At 48.4% G+C, this 16,824-nt stretch overlaps 1 protein-coding gene across 2 annotated transcripts in view; it reads left to right on the forward strand.

The window, feature by feature from the left end:
- gli3 (GLI family zinc finger 3) overlaps positions 1-16,790 on the forward strand; it is a 117,069-nt gene extending 100,279 nt beyond the window's left edge. For both annotated transcript variants that reach the window (XM_076290709.1, XM_076290710.1), the window contains exons 11-15: positions 7,865-8,014; positions 8,265-8,429; positions 8,772-9,065; positions 10,926-11,343; positions 11,991-16,790. In XM_076290709.1, coding sequence (XP_076146824.1) covers positions 7,865-8,014; positions 8,265-8,429; positions 8,772-9,065; positions 10,926-11,343; positions 11,991-14,521 — 3,558 coding nt within the window. In that variant the 3' untranslated portion in view covers positions 14,522-16,790. The remainder of the gene's footprint in view (positions 1-7,864; positions 8,015-8,264; positions 8,430-8,771; positions 9,066-10,925; positions 11,344-11,990) is intronic.
- Positions 16,791-16,824: the final 34 nt, after the last annotated feature.

The following is a 16,824-nucleotide window of genomic DNA, read 5'->3' on the forward strand; positions in this document are numbered from 1 at the left end:
AGAAGTGGCTCCCTTTGTGTGTGGTTTTGTATGTGTGGTTGTGTGAGTGTGTGTGTGTGTGTGTGTGTGTGTACAGTAGTTGTGTGTGTTTGTGTGTGTGTGTGTGTCAAGTGGAGACAAGGTCACACTGACCATTCCATCCCACATGTTGGGTTAGCCACAGTCCAGACCCAGAGAGCCACTCACCTCCTCAGGGCTACATGAAAGCCCTGGGCCTGGTATACCTTCCCCTGGGCCTGGGCCCGGGGAAGGTGTACACCACTATGTCCCCTTTTAAGAGCCCATCATCAGCTCTGTCTCTCGCTCACACACACATACACACACACACACACTCTTTCTCACAAACACACACACACACACACTCTTTCTCACTCACAAACACACACACACACACACACACACACACACACACACACACACGCACACACACACACACACACACACACTCAGTCACACACACACACACACACACACACACACACACACCACCACCACCCCCATCAGCACACATCTGATAGAAAGATCCTCAGCTCTCCAAGGCTGTCTCTCCGTCTGACATGGCAATTCGTGGCGGCCACGCTCAGCCCTATCTATAATTGATATCCTGGGCGAGGAATGGGCTGCCTCCCGCATTTGAAGGGCTCGCCTCAAAGGTTGAGGATCTTGACAACTTCTTGCCCCTGTTTCCGAAGGCAACGGGTGCTTGGGGGGAAAAGAAAGAGGGGGATAGAGAGTGAAAGAGAGAGAGAGAGAGAGAGGGTCTGTGTGTGTATGTGTGTGTGTGTGAGAGAGTGTGTGTGTATGTACAGTAAGCTCTCACTAAACCCTTCCAGCCTGGAACTTCTCCATACATGCTCACCCTTCTATGTTCTCACTCCAGGTGGCCTCCTACTTCTTTACCTCTCCTGTTCCCCTACCTCATCCTCCACACACACACAGACACACACACACACACACACACACACACACACACACACACACACACACACACACACACACACACACTGCCAGCACCACACAGGAGCTAAATCTCTCTCATGCGCACACACACACACACACACACACACACACACACACACACACACACACACACACACACACACACACACACATTCCCTCCCTGCATCAACCCGTCTTCCTCTCCTTCCTCTGCTTTTGTTCCTCTGACAGCCTTGAACAGTTTCACGCTTTTGTTTTTCTCTTTGTCGTCGTTGTTCCGTCCTATTTCTTTTCTCCTCCTCTCCGCTTATTGTGTGTGTGTGTGTGTTTCTTTTTCTTTATATTTTATTTTATTTCCCCCCCTCGTTCTCCACGCTGGTGCGATGGCCATGCTAATAAAGCGCCTCCTCGCCTACAGAGCCGCTCTCTCCCCTAATTCAGCAGAGCCGAGGAGAAAAGTCTCTTATCTCTCCCCCGTCAGTAATGGGATAAGTACAGTATTTGGACCACAGTGGCTCCTCACGAATTCTGGCGGAGGGGGTAGGAGTCGGGAGGGTTGTTGGGGGGTGTGTGTGTGTGTGTTGCGGGTGTGCTGGGCCCCTGGAATCTCCATATATGAAAACAATGGACTGCCCCTCCCCCGCTCTAATTCAGCTTGTCTCTGCGAATCGCTGTGGAAAACAGAATTAAAAAATAAAATTGCCTCTTGCGTCTGTTTTCCGCTCGGGGGGGAAAATGAGCTTTTTAAACAAACTGCTCTGACCTCTCAGATCAGAAATATAGACATGCAGAAATATATGTATGCAGATGTGTGCAATGCGAACACACACACACACACACATGCACACGCACACACACATACCATTTTGGTTTGATATTTCAACATTTCTGATTCTGTTGTTATTATTGCAGTTGGTCTCACCATCCACAAGCACCTCTATAACATAACTTAGTCATTTGAATATGGTAATTCCATGTTGGAAGTCTGTTTTTCCTCTTGTGTTCTCTTTTCTTTGGGCCTAATTTTAGATCAAAAGTGCACGTACACACATTTTGACGCACGCACGCACACACACACACACACATACCAGCACAAACACACTAGCACACACACACACACATACACACACACACATACAGTACACACACACACACACACACACACACACCAGTGCTGATATGCCACCCTCATTGCTTCACCTTGATTAAAGGTGTCCCTGCTGTGTGGATTTGTGTGCTTATGCCTGTACATCTTTTGAGTGTGTCTGTGTGTGTGTGTGTGTGTGTGTGTGTGTGTGTGTGTGTGTGTGTGTGTGTGCGTGCGTGTTAACAGCATTCTTTATATGACGTGTGGTGGCGTGCCTTTATCAGGCCTGCTTAAGCGCTCTCCGCACTGGCGATAAGATAAGCATCACATCTGTGCAATTTAGCGCACTTATCTGCCCTCCACAGTCTGCCTGAGCCAGGCGGGTGTCAATTTACACTTGCCTTTTTTATTTATTTCAGACGCCTCATCTCTCTCTCTCTCTCTTTCTCTCTCTCTCTCACACACACACTCTCTTTTCCCTCCCTCATTCACTCACTTACTCACTCACTCTTCCCTACCACATTAATTCACTCACTTTATATTGTCATTTCCTTTCCTTATTCATTCATACATTAGAAAAGTGTGTGTGTGTGTGTATAAAACTGTGTGTCCTTTTAAATATATATATATATATATATATATATATATATGTCTGTTTATCTTTCCCTCTTTTCTTCTCAACCTTTCTCCCCTGAAGGGGCGCAGCAGAAAGATAAGGGCACAGCTCTCTTTAATGTGGGATATGTGGGGTGTACTGTTGGAAAGAGGGATGTAGAGAGAGAGGGATGGAGAAAGGGAGAAGGGAGGAACAGAAGGAGAGAGTGAGCGAGAGAAGAAGGCTCTTGTGTCATAAAAGGCCACCTCTTCAACTCACTGTCCCACTCAAAGGCTGACCCTGATAGTGGCAGGGGGTTATGTGGGTGTATGAACTCAGGGCGGAGTTGTGTAAGTTTACTGCTGAGTGTGTGAGTGTGTGTGTGTGTGTGTGTGCGTGTGGGGGGGGGGTGGGATGTGTGTGTGAGGTAGATGTATGTTTGTTGCACATGTGTGTGTGAGGTAGATGTACAGTATGTTTGTTGTAACATGATTGTGTGTGTGTCTGTCTGTCTGTGTGTGTGAAGAGAGACACAGGCATGGCGGCTCCTTCTGCTGTGCTATGTGCTATAGAGAGATAAACTCGGGTGGTTCAGAGAGAAGGACCCCCACTCTGACTGCTGGCAGGTCCCCTTTAATTGGTAAAATGCAGATTTTTTTTGATCAGGCAGCGGATTAGACAGCTTATCTGTCTGGAGTATCTTGCACTGAGATGAAAAGCCTGCATAGAATTACACATGCCAATTTCAGTCCCATTTCTCCTCCCTCTCTCTTTCCTTCTCTCTCCTTCTGTCTCTCACTCTCTCTATTACACTCTCCTCCACTTTTGCTCCAGTTCTCACCATCTTTCTCTCTCTCTCTCCCTCTCTTCTCTCTCTCACTAATTGCCTCCGCTCCGTTTCCCTCCTTCATCTTCCTCCTTTCCCCTTTTTTTCCATTCTACGCACAAAAACTGGCCCACTATTTGACGTCGCAAAAGAGCGTATGATTTATTAGCGCGTGTTTGATAAAGCTAAACGGTGTTTTGTCTGAGATTGCCTTGTAAACAGCTCCCGTGTTGGTGCGTGACTCAGTTTGAGCAGCAATGGAGCGTCCACGTCCCAGAAAGGAATTGATAATGGACACAATAGAGACTCGGTTTACTATAAAAAGGGGGAAAGGGGGCGAGCAACAGGAATGCAATGTAAAGGAAAGGAGCAGTGGCAAGACGTGTTGTATGTGTATGTGTGTGTGTGTGAGCCTGATTCATATATGTGTTGTGACATGCTGCCAGAGTTCTGAGATTGCAATGTTGCAATATTGAAGAGATTTTTTTTTTAACAAATACCAGCTATTTACTGTTTGTGTGTGTGCGTGTATGTGTGTGTGTGTTTGTGTTTACTGTACATTCTTTTACATAATTTTGTAATTTGAAAACAGTGTGTGTGTGTGTGTGTGTGTGTGTGTGTGTGTGTGTGCGCGCATGTGTGTGTGTGTGTGTGTGTATGTGTGTGTGTGTGTGAACTCTCCAGCATGGCTCCCTCTTCAGCATGCCCCCCCCCCCTCTGGTGCTGGTGCGTGTGCTCCCATGTAAATCCATCTCTGTGGCATTTGCACACTTGTTGGCTGATAAGCTGGCAGGCTGAGAGATGAATGTTGCGCTCGTCTCCGCTCCACCGCTGTGCGCTGCTCCGCTCACCTTGCCACTATCAGCACCTGTTTGTCCGTCTCTCGCCGGCCGCCGCAGCAGCAGCCCCGCCACCGTCCCTCTCAGCAGGGAGATTATCGATTGCGTATAAAATTGCCATTAGACCACGCCATTAGGTCACCACGTCTCAGCCTGTCCAATCTCCGCACCCCCCCCCCCCTCATTTTACCAACTCCTCACCCCTGTTTTGTGTTCTGTTGGGGGGGAGGGGGTGGAGGAAGAGAGTAGGGGGGCTAGGGGGGGGTCGGTCTGTAGATCCATCACCGCCAGGCTCAATTGTTGAACGTGAGTCGCGGTGTGCTAACTTGCGGATCACTCTTTCATTCTCTCTCTCTCTCTCTCTCTCTGGTTCTCTCCATTTATCTCTTCTTCTCTCTCTCTCGCTTTCTCACTGTGGATATTGACCGCAGTACTTCACAGACAGATGGTGTGCCACCGGGATTCCCCCCTCTCGCTCAGCCGGGGAGGGAGAGTTTTTCTTCCGTGTGACGGGCCCAATGTATCGATCCTAACATGGAACTTTATGAAAGAGCTCCCTACTCCTCGCCCTCCCCTTCCCTCCAGTCCAGTGTGCTCTCCTCCGTCTCGCCCTCACTTCACCTCAGTTCACTGGCAGCATGAAAGAAATTAAGAAAAGAGGCATTTAAAATGTGAGGTGACAGCAACAGTTTGATAGTGATCCTGGCCTGTAATGACTATGAGGGATTTAGGCATATTACATTATTACTGTTAGATGTGAGCCCGGCCAATTTAATCACATTTAAATAAGCCTTTTCTCTCTTCAAATGAGGTGTTCAGGGCAAGAGTTGTGGGCAGTATCACTTTATAATGTCATGGACATGAACAGCATGGCGTCACACATGTACATTCTGAAGAATTGAAGCCCAAATTGGCCATATTAGTCATTATTAATGCAGAGTCTGTGCAGAAAGTTCCTATTGGACTAGTAAATACTACTGAGTGAACTACTACTGCATGAGAAGTATGCAGAATGTTGGCCAGGTCTGCCCAGAATTCAATATATTTGGTGAAATCTTCCTCTAGTGGCTCCACTTTTGACTGAGTGTACCCTGTCCATTGTTTTTTTTCATAGCCATTGCTCTGTCCAGTCAGTTGTGACTCAGCATCAGTTGGCCATCCCAGAACAGGGCCATTGTTTTTCATTCAGTTCTCAGGATGCAACTCAAGTAAAGAAGCAGTTGTGGACACCTGTCACACACACATACACACACACACATTTTCACTGTATGCACACTGACTCACAAGCCCAGAAGTTTTTTGGGGTGCGACTGCAAGCCATGAAAGTGGCATCGAGAGGTGACAGGGTGACTGAGGCGGCTTGTCTTTGTGCCATGAAGAGGAATGGAGGATGAGGCGCTTCTGAGGATCCTCTCGCACCCCTCTCTCTCTCTTTCTCTCTTTCTCTCTCTCTCTCTCTTGCACCCTTCTCTGGTCTCTCTCTCCACCTGTCTCCCCATCCCTTTTCCTCCCGTCAGTCTCGTCTCCGGCCTCTCTGTTCCCCTCGCTCTCGGCATGTATGATGCAAGGCGAGGCTCTTCCTCTCCATCTCTCTAAAGTCCTCTCCCTCTCTCGCTCCCTTCACTCTAGCCATCTCCCTTCCTCGTTGCATATTTTGAGTTGCTCTTACCAGGGCATACAAATACTCAAATACACACACACACACACACACACACACATACACACACACACACTTACTTATGCACACAGACTCTGATATGCATGCAAGCCCATGTACACATAGACTGACACACGCTCAGTTTTCTCTCTTTCTCTGCCTATCATTCACTGACCTCTCATCTCTCTCTCTCTTTCTCTTTCTCTATCACTCTCTCTCTCTCTTTTTCTTTCTATGCCTATCATCCCGTGACCTTTCATCTCTATCTCTCTATCTCTATCACTCTCTCTTTCTCCCTCTTTCTCTCTCCCTTTCTCTCATCTCTCTCTTTTTCTTTTCCTTCTGTGTGTGTGTCTCCTTACTTCACACTCTATACTCCCCCTCAGGCAGGGGTCTCCCTCCCCTGGCTCAGGAATGTAATATTATGAGTTCCCCTCACTTCGCTCAGGATATTGTGTCTGTCTCCCTCTGAAGGCATCCCTAAGAAGGGGAGCGAGAGGAGCCCAAACACACTATTGACTTTCTTAGGAGTCCAGATGTTGTGTAGAATGAGCGTTCTGCGAGTCTCTGTATGCACATGCAAGTTTGTAAGTGTGTGTCTGAGTGTATGTGTGTGTGCGTGTGCATTCCCTTGCTTTTAATATGACCGCATGCACTTTTGTGTATGTATTAGACAGAGGGAACAACACAAGATACTGAGAAAAATGATATATTTGGGAAGTGAATAAGAGGGAGAGAGATCTTTCATGTGTGTTCAACTGTGGGAGAGGAGGGGAAGTAAATAGGGGAGGTAGATTGCACAGGGAGTAAGAGAGACAGAGAGAGAAAGGTTAGAGAGAGAGAGAGAAAGGTTAGAGAAAGAGAGAGAGAGAGAGAGAGAGAGAGAGAGAAAAAGGGGGAGAGAGAGAAAGGCAAGAGAGGGGTGAGTCTGTACTGATATCAGGCCAGGGTGAAGTGTTAAAGCCCTGGTGTTTGAGCTGGTTGTGACGGAACTTTTGATTTCCTTCTCCCACCCCCCGTCACCCTCTTCCCTCCTCCCCTCCTCTCTAAGCCTCAGATTGGAAGTTGCCACGGCAGCACAACTGTCAGCACATGTCACGGTGGGGCAGAGGCCCGAGATGATGGCGAGTGACAGGGTTTTATTTGAAATCCCGTTCAGATTGGACACTGAGACTCACAAACCTGCTTTATGCCTGCCACTACAAATGCAGCAGGGAAGAGGGGGGGGGGGGGGCAGAGGGAGGGAGAGTAAGAGTGAGATGAAAAACTGATAGTGTGTAATATTTATGGATGAATAAATGTGCAGAATACAAGGTGAAGGTGGGAACAACTTTTTTTAGGAAGAAAAGAAGGAAGGACTGTTTTAGGGGAAGAAAAAAGGAAAAAAGGAAAAAAATGAAGGTGAAATAACAAGGAACGTGTATAAATAATTTTAGTTCCAGTGCTGTTTTAAGTCCGAGAATGGCTACAGGTTGTGGATTGAGCAGTCTGTTGATAAAAATGATGCTTCTTCCAGATCTCAACTTTGGTTCTTAGCCATCTTAGTCTATACATTTTCTGCACTGACAACCTCAAGGACATGTCATTGTGATACACATTAACACAGTTAAAATTCATAAAGCATTGTTATGTTTGGAATAAAACTTGACATTTATGTACTGTCTTCAGTGTTGCCATTCCAAACCTCTACGGGCTCCTGTCTTCAAACTCACTGCGCTTGAAGCCCCCTTGTGGTGTGCTGAGATATTACACTCATACTTTATCCTGTTAAGGGATCCGGAAAGAATGAAGATATTGCAAGTCACGTGGCTGAAATACAGTGTTAATGAATTAGTTCTGTATTTCAAACAGCAGTTTAAATGTGTTTCTGTTCTTATGTGTGTATGATTTAGCTCACCTATGGTCTCCCTTCTGTCCACAGCATATTAATAATGACCACATCCACGGGGAGAAGAAGGAGTTTGTGTGCCGCTGGGCGGAGTGTTCCCGGGAGCAGAAGCCCTTTAAAGCACAGTACATGCTGGTGGTCCACATGAGACGGCACACTGGAGAGAAGCCTCACAAGTGCACCGTAAGAACTACACTTCCCAGCATCCACTGCAGCATTCAAACATTAACTTTAAAGCCATAAAGTACACAGTTTAAGTGAAACATGATTAAATTGCTTAAAGAGCAGTGGATGAACAATCAGGTGACTAAGTGTAAGCATATGATTCTGAAATATTTGATGTTTTTTGATGCATTTAACGTAACAAAGTAATGAAGAGGTTTTCCAAATGTGACTTAACATTTTGCTTTTGTGTGTGTGTTTGTGTGTGCAGTTTGAGGGCTGCGCTAAAGCCTACTCCCGCTTGGAAAACCTAAAGACACACCTGCGTTCACACACTGGAGAGAAGCCGTACGTGTGTGAGCACGAGGGCTGCAACAAAGCTTTCTCCAATGCCTCCGATCGTGCCAAACACCAGAATCGCACACACTCCAATGAGGTAGGACCCATAGCTAACCATAACATTCACATGATGTACACTCATCCCCACAAATCACACACACCTGTCCTTATTTATCGGTGCGTTTCTGTAACATAATTGTGTACATTAGTGGTACACACGCAATGGTACACTCTTTAAATATGCTGTCCATGCTGTCCAAGGTGAGTTTGTAGTAGTCAAAACATTGTACCATTGAATCACCTTGGGAGCAAAACGTGCGGATGTGCCGGATCCGGCACCTGTTGTAATATATATATATATGTGTGTGCTTGCATTCTTACAATGTGAGTGTGTGCTTGCATTCTTACATTGGCCTTATATGTCTCTCCCCTCACTCAGAAACCGTACGTGTGTAAGATCCCTGGCTGCACTAAGCGCTACACGGACCCCAGCTCGCTACGGAAGCACGTGAAAACCGTGCACGGTCCCGAGGCCCACGTCACCAAGAAGCAGCGCAGCGACGCCTACCCCCGTCCCCCACCTCAGCCCCGGGAGCCCGGCAGCAACGGCCAGGGCAGGTCGCCAGGGCAACCGCCCCTGGGCGGGTTTGCAGACCAAAGGGACTACAACCATGCTACCTCGAAACAGGACGAATGTCTGCAGGTCAAGTCCATCAAGTCAGAGAAGCCCATGGTAAGTCTCTTTTTGAGGCACAACACAGTTGGGCTTTAGGGTAGGGGGTTTTAACGTGTCAGATCTCTGAGTCATGAGTCTATTGGTGCAGTCGGACCCCTCTAGTTCATCTCAGTGTCTCTGGAGTATGTAATGTACCGCAATGGATACCAAACCCAAGTACAAAAATAATAGACAGAGGAAATGGATAGATAAAGCTTTATAATATCACAAAGTAGTATTGTCAGCTGATAGACTTAAACTTTGTATGACACTCTTCAAACCGCAACCCCCCCTGCTCAACTACCATTCGTCGAAAAGCCTCTGGTGTTCTACAGCAGAGATTTCACATACCAACTATCAGGTGTCTATTGAGATTAACAGTCCAACATTGAGAAACATGTGTTACCAAGTAGCTGGAGAGTAGTGCAATTTCCAGATAGTTATCACCCCTCTGAAATAGGTTTTCTCAAAAAAAAAAATTCTGTGTGACACGAGATGAGATGTGAGGAACAGGATGTGTGCTTTGATCTGTGCTCTGCCTTTGCCGGTGTAATAACTGAATTTCTCTCCTATCCTAATGCCTCATGCATTAACTCGCCCTGCCTTTCTAAGGACAGTGGGTAATCAGGTGAGAGCGCTGTCCATTCAACCTGCCCCCCACCCCCTACCCCCGGGGGTTCATCACGATCCATTCCATCTGCCTGCTCAGACCCATCTCTCATTCAAGGCCCTATGAGCCACTCCCCTGCAGTTAGACCACATTAGTTGATCATGCTACACACAAACACACACACACACAAACACACACACACTTTTACCATCTTGTCATTACACCATAGTGCAACTAGTCTGCTTGCTCCATCTCTGCCCCTAAAAGGAGCTGCCCTGGTGTATGCCGAGTGAGCACATGTAAGAGTTTGCACTCGTGCTGGGAAGGCTGGCAGAGAGATGTAGCTATCGCTAGCCACTCTACAGATGTGAATGACTGAGACTGAGAGCGAGGGAGAGAGGAGGGGGAGGGAGGCCCATTGTCCAAAGAGTCTCTCTCCTCAGGTCAAGAGCAGGGGTGAAGTTGAGGTCCTGTTTCATGCTGAGACAAAAATACTCCACAGTAGCACTCTTTCTTTTTTCTTTCTTTTCAATCTCTCTCTCTCTCTCTCTCTCTCTCTCTTGCTCTCTTGCTTCTGCAGACCATCGTGTAGTTTCACCAGGGATAGCAGCCCAATTAGGGCCCGTCTGGTCTGACAAAACAGCATTGTTTGTTCAGCATTGTTTTCTGAAAATAGAACAAAGACGGCTGCCTCTTTCTTTTGTGTGCACTGTGTAGAGTCTCACTGTGCCCCATTACGGTTGTGTGTGTGTGTGTGTGTGTGTGTGTGTGTGGCGGATTGCTTTATTTAGACTGAAAAGACACAGCAAATTGATGTTGAGCAAATCATCATGTCTGAAGGGACAGCTCATTAAAGAGTTATTTAACAGCACATCCTAATAAATATTTAAGAGACAAAGTGGTTATCTGCCACACTCGTTCTGTATTTGTTTGGGTAGCTGCTTACTCCATGAGAAACCATTTGAACATAACATGTCATAAATATTCTTGTTGGACATATTTTTTCCATTGTGGTGTATTCTGTTGTCATAAGCCATTTATATTGGCATACTGTTCCAAGCCTTTTCAGTTCCCATTGCATGGATGTTTATGCAATACTAAAATGCATCATGAATGTGAAATACGTGCTTTGTACATTGATTAATGTTCCCATTATATCCTCTTCTTCACTTGTTTCTCTCATCCTTTCTCTTTAACTTCTCTTTCATATCTGCCCACTCCTTCCTCCTTTTCTCTGTCCTCTCCTCTCCTTTCTTCTGGGGGTCCAGACGTCTCAGTCAAGCCCTGGCGGTCAGTCTGCATGCAGCGGTGAGCAGTCCCCCGGCAGCGGCCCTCCCGGCCGTGGAGTCCAGCTTGCTGTGAGCGCCGTGCGGCTGCAGGGGGTGGGGGAGCACGGCCGGGGGGACGAGGAGTACGAGGACGAGGAGGAGGACGACGAGGGGGAGCTGGAGGAAGAGGACGAGGAGGACGACATGGACCGGAACCGGGCCCCCATCATGGACGCCACGGTGTCCACGGCGACGCTGGCACTGCAGGCCCGGCGCAGTGTGGGCCGGCCACTCCGCTGGATGGAGCAGGTGAAGATGGAGCGGCTCCGGCAGGTGAACGCCGCCCCGGCAGGCCTGCCACACCTGTCCCCCACACCCCCAGCCAAAGGCCATGGCCTGCCCACCATCCTGGGGAAGGGTAAGGACACTACAAAAATGTGTCTACTTTCCACTTCACTACATGAACAATGACAGGTACAGCAGTGGATTGAGCTCTTGTTTAGCTACAACTGAATATTGATTTCCAATAATTACACAATTATCCCTTAAAGGTGTAGGTTTTTACACATTCTAACTTCCGCAACAATTGAAGGTTCTAAAATTCTATGTTGAATTCAGGCTCTGGTTGAATTCAATGAACCCAGATATTCTTTAGAACGTTCATTTCCCAACATTCCCGTCACACCGGTGTGACGGTACTCCTTTAAGGATTAAAGTATGACTGCACCTATTTTGACTGCAGCCTCATTCAGATTGTATTCACATACACTCCTCCGTAATGATAAAGTAGTGGGTCTCCTCACACACAAAGGCATATTCACTCACATCGGACCCGTTTGTGAAATTACCACTAGAACCCTGGGAGTGTGAATGGGGCTTTACATTAGAAAGAAAAGATTTCTGATTCGCATTGACAGATATAGTTCTTTATTACATCACTTCCTGATATTTCCCTTTCTGAACCTCCAGACAGACTCAACAAACCTATCAAAGCACAGAACAAAGCAGCTGTTCAGTTTCTTTCTCTCTGATGTAACCCGTCCTCTCTCTCTCTGTCTCCCTCAGTTTCGTGCCAGGGCCACAGTGATTGCAGGTTGGTCCCTCCGCCCCAGGCTCCCCCCGCCACCCGTCCGGAGCCCTGCGGGACAGAGCTGACCGTACTGAGTCTGCTGGGCGGGGGCCGGCGGGACAGCAGCGGTAGCGCGGCCAGCTCGGCCTACCTGAGCAGCAGCCGGCGCTCCTCGGGCATCTCGCCCTGCTTCTCCAGCCGCCGCTCCAGCCAGGCCTCGCAGCCGGAGGTCGGCGGAGGCCAGCGCCGCCGGCACAACCTCAGCTCCACCGACTCCTACGACCCCATCTCCACCGACGCCTCGCGGCGCTCCAGCGAAGCCAGCCACCACGGCGGGGGAAGCAGCATGGGAGGAGTAGCTCTGTCTGGGCTCGGATGGAGTTTCGGAGGAGGAGGTGGTGGAGGAGGAGGGGGTGTCGGAGGTCACACATGCTCAGGAGGAGGTGATGGGTCCAGAGGAGGGGGCATTCTGAACCTCACGCCGGCGCAGCAGTACCACCTGAAGGCGAAGTACGCCGCCGCTACTGGCGGACCCCCACCTACGCCACTGCCCAACATGGAGCCCATGAGCCTGCGCTCCCGCATGGCGCTGATGGGAGACGCCCAGGACGGGAGCAACCCTCCACTGCCCCCGCTGGTCAGACCGCGCCGCTGCAGTGACGGAAGCACCAACGGCTACGCCGCGCACAACGGCTACCGCCACCGGGGGCTCTACCCAGGAGAAGGAATGGCGGGCGTCAACAGACGGGCCAGCGACCCCGTTCGGACCGTGCACGTCCAAGACCCCTCCAGCCTGCCACAGATGCAGCGCTTCATCAGCTTGAACAACATGCACTCCCACTCCTTACCACCCCTCTCCAACCAGCACAGCCACCAGGGAGAGGCCCGGCACGTCAGCCTGCACCACCACACTCGCTCAGAGGGGAACCTGCAGCGCAGCCTGCACTCCCCGTGTCCACCCAGGATAGAGGAGCACTCGGCACTGGAGGACCTGGCCATGGAGGATGACGGAGGCTTGCTGCTGGGGTACGAAGATATGCTGCCCGATGACCTGGTGCAGTACATCCGCTCCCAGGAGCAAGAGGCTTTGTACAGGCAGTCGCAGCACAACAACAACGGGGACCTTCACCATCCACATAACGGCAACGGAGGTGACGTCGACCTTTTCCAGGTGAACTCACCTGGTCAGCAGCAGCAGAATGCAGAAGGAGAGGGAATCGGCTGTGAGGAGCAGCCCATCCAGTGGAACGAGGTGAGCTCGGGGAGCGCACACCTGTCACCCACCAGGCAGCAGCAGCAGCAGCAGTCTCAGCAGCCCTGCGGAAGGTGGCCGGAGCGTGGCGTCGTCGGCAGGAGTCCGTTCGGACAGTTTGGCAACATGGTGGTGCAGCAGCAGCAGCAACAGCCGTCTCAGCTCCCGGGGGATCTCTTCAGCCAGCCAGGAGGGGCTCCGGCATCGTTGGCGAATCCCAGCGGCGGCTCCAGGTTCCCAGATTGCAGTGTGAGTGCCTCCCGCAGGACCTCTGCGTCCAGGTTCCCTCAGCTCCAGTCATGCCAGCTGAACGCTGGCGTGAAGTCGGAGTCCTCAAACACGTCCTGTCTGGAGAGCAGGAGGAACAGCTCAACAAGCGTGCCGGGCTTCAGAAGAGCGCCCGACTTCTCCCAGATAACCCTCGGTCCGATCCGGCAGAGCTGCAGCCAGCAGCAGCAGCAGCAGCAGAACTTCCAACAAAATCAGCCCACGGCGCAGCTGGTCGGGAACAACCTGATTCTCCAGAGGTCCTCTCAGGATGCTCTCCCTCACGGGTCACTACTACGTCCACACCCACCTGCGAGCCTCCAACCAAACAGCAGCAGCTACAGAAGCTCTGCCCGACCTCAGCCGCACCTGGCCAGTGGCAATCATGTCAGCTCCTGCCACCAGCAGCAGCAGCAGCAGCACGGCTCCAGAAATGCCAGCACGGCCCACTGCTCACTGGCTGGCCACATCTCTGGACTGAAGATAGAAGCTCAGGACCAGGCCAGCTCTTGCTGTACAGTGCAACAGCAACAGCAGCAGCAGCAGCGACCAGCAGGATTCTGCCCGCCAAGTTTTGGAGACTGTAGCGAGGTGTTTGACCCATCTGAGGCCAAGCCGTTGTCCCTGCTCAACCCAGGGGAGCGGTGCTTGATGGAGACCCAAGCAGTTCAGTCAGACGCTCCCTCGGCCCCACTCCTGTCCCCCGGCGTGGACCAGGTCACCAGTACGGTGGACGGCAGCCCCTCTTGCGAGGTCCTGGACAGCGTGGGCCTGGACTTCACTCCCATCCTAGAGGACAACTACGACCAAGGCAGCCTGGTGTCGGACGTCATCAGTCCCAGCGTGTTCCAGGGCATGTCGCGGACCTCCTCTCGTCTCACCACCCCTCGTGCTTCGGCCGCCTTCGCCAGTGTGCCCTCCGGGGTCAACAACATGGCCATCGGTGACATGAGCTCGCTTCTCTCCACCCTCGCCCAAGAGAGCCGCTTCCTGGCTATCATGCAGTAGCTCTCTCTCTCTCTCTCTCTCTCTCTTTCCCCCCAAAGCTTCTTATGTGGCCACACATGAAAGGAATTGCTTTAAAAAAGTGGAAATAGAAAGGGACGTCATTTTTAAAAAGAATAATGTAGGGGGGGGGGGGGGAGTTGATGTTTTTTATTGACTGCTGGTTTAGGAAAGGATGTTAACACCAAGTGTTGGTCGAGCAGATGTATTTTTCTGTCTATTCCACATAGGAGCAGAGATATGCCAAACGTATATAAGGATATATAAATATATATTCCATTTGTGGAATGAAGGCTATTTTTGAAGCCCTTTTATAAAACTATCTCTTGATAATGATGATGGTTGGAGGCCTCGTCTCCCATACATCATTCTAAAACAGTATTCTGTGTGTTGTCTTTATTTTTCATTGTTTTTTTTTCTATTTGTGTTTCTTTTTTGTTTGTTTACTGTATATTTTCCGTTCTTTTTGCTGTACACTGTTGGTATAAATGCATGTTGCTCACATGGTGAAATGTACACACTGTCTTTTTAAGTGCGTAGGCTAGCTCATGTGCCAATGTAACTTGAGAGAACCATGATTTGTAGTATACACATGGTGCAACCACACTGACTCCAGAACTTTGGCCCCCCCGACCCCTCCCCACCATCAGCAGGTCAATACAGGGTCAAATTTCACAACAAGCAGGCGCTTATGTCACATTTTGATACGGTATTTACATTTTTTACATTGTTGTTTTAGTACTTTTTATGTTTGCGCAATATGTAAAAGATGGTGTTTTTTAGTGATTTAACTTGGTCTCACCAAGTGGTGTGCTTGTGTGTGAGTGTGTATACTTGAGCAAGTGTTCCAGTAACGTATTGAGTCCAAATATGTAGGACCATTTCGACGTCAGAGGTACTCTTAGAATCGTATTGGTCAATTGTGTATTACTTGATTTATCACTTTTTTGTATGTACTTACATGTATATATCACTTTTGATCTCTTTTTTTTTACATTGTAAAAAAAAATCATGCTTACTATTTCTGATATCAGGACCATCGGTGTTGTCAAGTTGTACATGATCAGAAATATCTTTTAGAGACTTTGCGAGAATGTGCTCGGTGTTGAGCCACAGGGCAGAGAGTATCAGGACGACGAACAGGTGATATGACTGGGCGTCAGCAGGGGGCGCTGTCACTGCTGATGTAGCAGGCACAACGTGATTCCAGCCAGGAGTGGGACTTTGGAACATGATGTTGATTTCTTTTTCACAATTTCCTTTGTATTAGTAGTTTATGATTTTGCTATTGTGACTAGCGACATGAGAGACAGATTTTTAAGATTACCCTGGTCCTGTTGCTTAAATAACCTCTGTTATGGTACTAACATCCCACAGATTTCTTTGTAGGCCCGACATGATCAGTTTTGTATACCACGATGAGAGATTTATTAACAGTATTATCATCGGTCTATATCTTTGTTGTGTACAGTCATGAGCACCATCCTGTAGCAAATTACTGTAGGTACTGTCTGCCAGATTGGTTGTGTTCATTTACAGTATCGTAGTCTGAGTCATTTGTTTTGTAGACGTGTAACAGTGTGTCACGCTATTGTTGTTTTTAAAAAGTGATATGACCCACCCCCAAAGGAGAGGTTTTGAGGGTGGGTGTAAGGTATGTGCCTTATCTCAACCTGTTCAAATTAGAAAACATACAAAAAAGAGAAACAGATCACTGCCACTCTTCCATAGTGAGTTATCATATCAAAAATGATATACTGTATGCATTACCTACGTATTTTCTTTTTCGCTTTTCAAAACAAGAGTTAATTGTTCAAAGATTTTAGGAAAACAGTGGATTCTCTGAGTGTGCGTGCGTGTGTGTGTGTGTGTGTGTGTGTGTGTGTGTGCCGGGGGAATATGATGAATAAGATCCATTTTATTTGGAAAAAAGAAAACATCAACTAAAAACATTTAAAAATGTTGTTTGAAAACTTTCAGTTATCACATTTCTTGCCTTTTTGATTTGATTGTTTTTTATACTTGTAAATATATATCCATTCTGTAGGTTTAGCTCAGACTTGAGGAGGCACCAGGGGCCAAAAAAGAGGAAAAATGAAAAGTGACTGAAAAACAAAAAAATAAAACAAAACAGGGATTCAGGGCCCAGGTCTGTGTTGAGAATGGCAAGACAAGATAGCACATCCATATTGCCAATAGGGCCCTGTTGCTCTTTTCTAACTGACCACAAATGTTTGTATGGTTTTAATAAAAAAGGAAATTATATCTGAAACGTCTGTACTGTGTGCTTATTCTGTGAGGGACAG

The sequence above is a fragment of the Alosa pseudoharengus genome, unplaced genomic scaffold, assembly GCF_046254945.1.
Source record: "Alosa pseudoharengus isolate Yale_2024_CS ecotype anadromous, Long Island Sound unplaced genomic scaffold, YU_APseudo_1.1 YU_APseudo_1.1_scf_18, whole genome shotgun sequence".
In the NCBI taxonomy this organism is placed as follows: Eukaryota; Metazoa; Chordata; class Actinopteri; order Clupeiformes; family Clupeidae; genus Alosa; species Alosa pseudoharengus.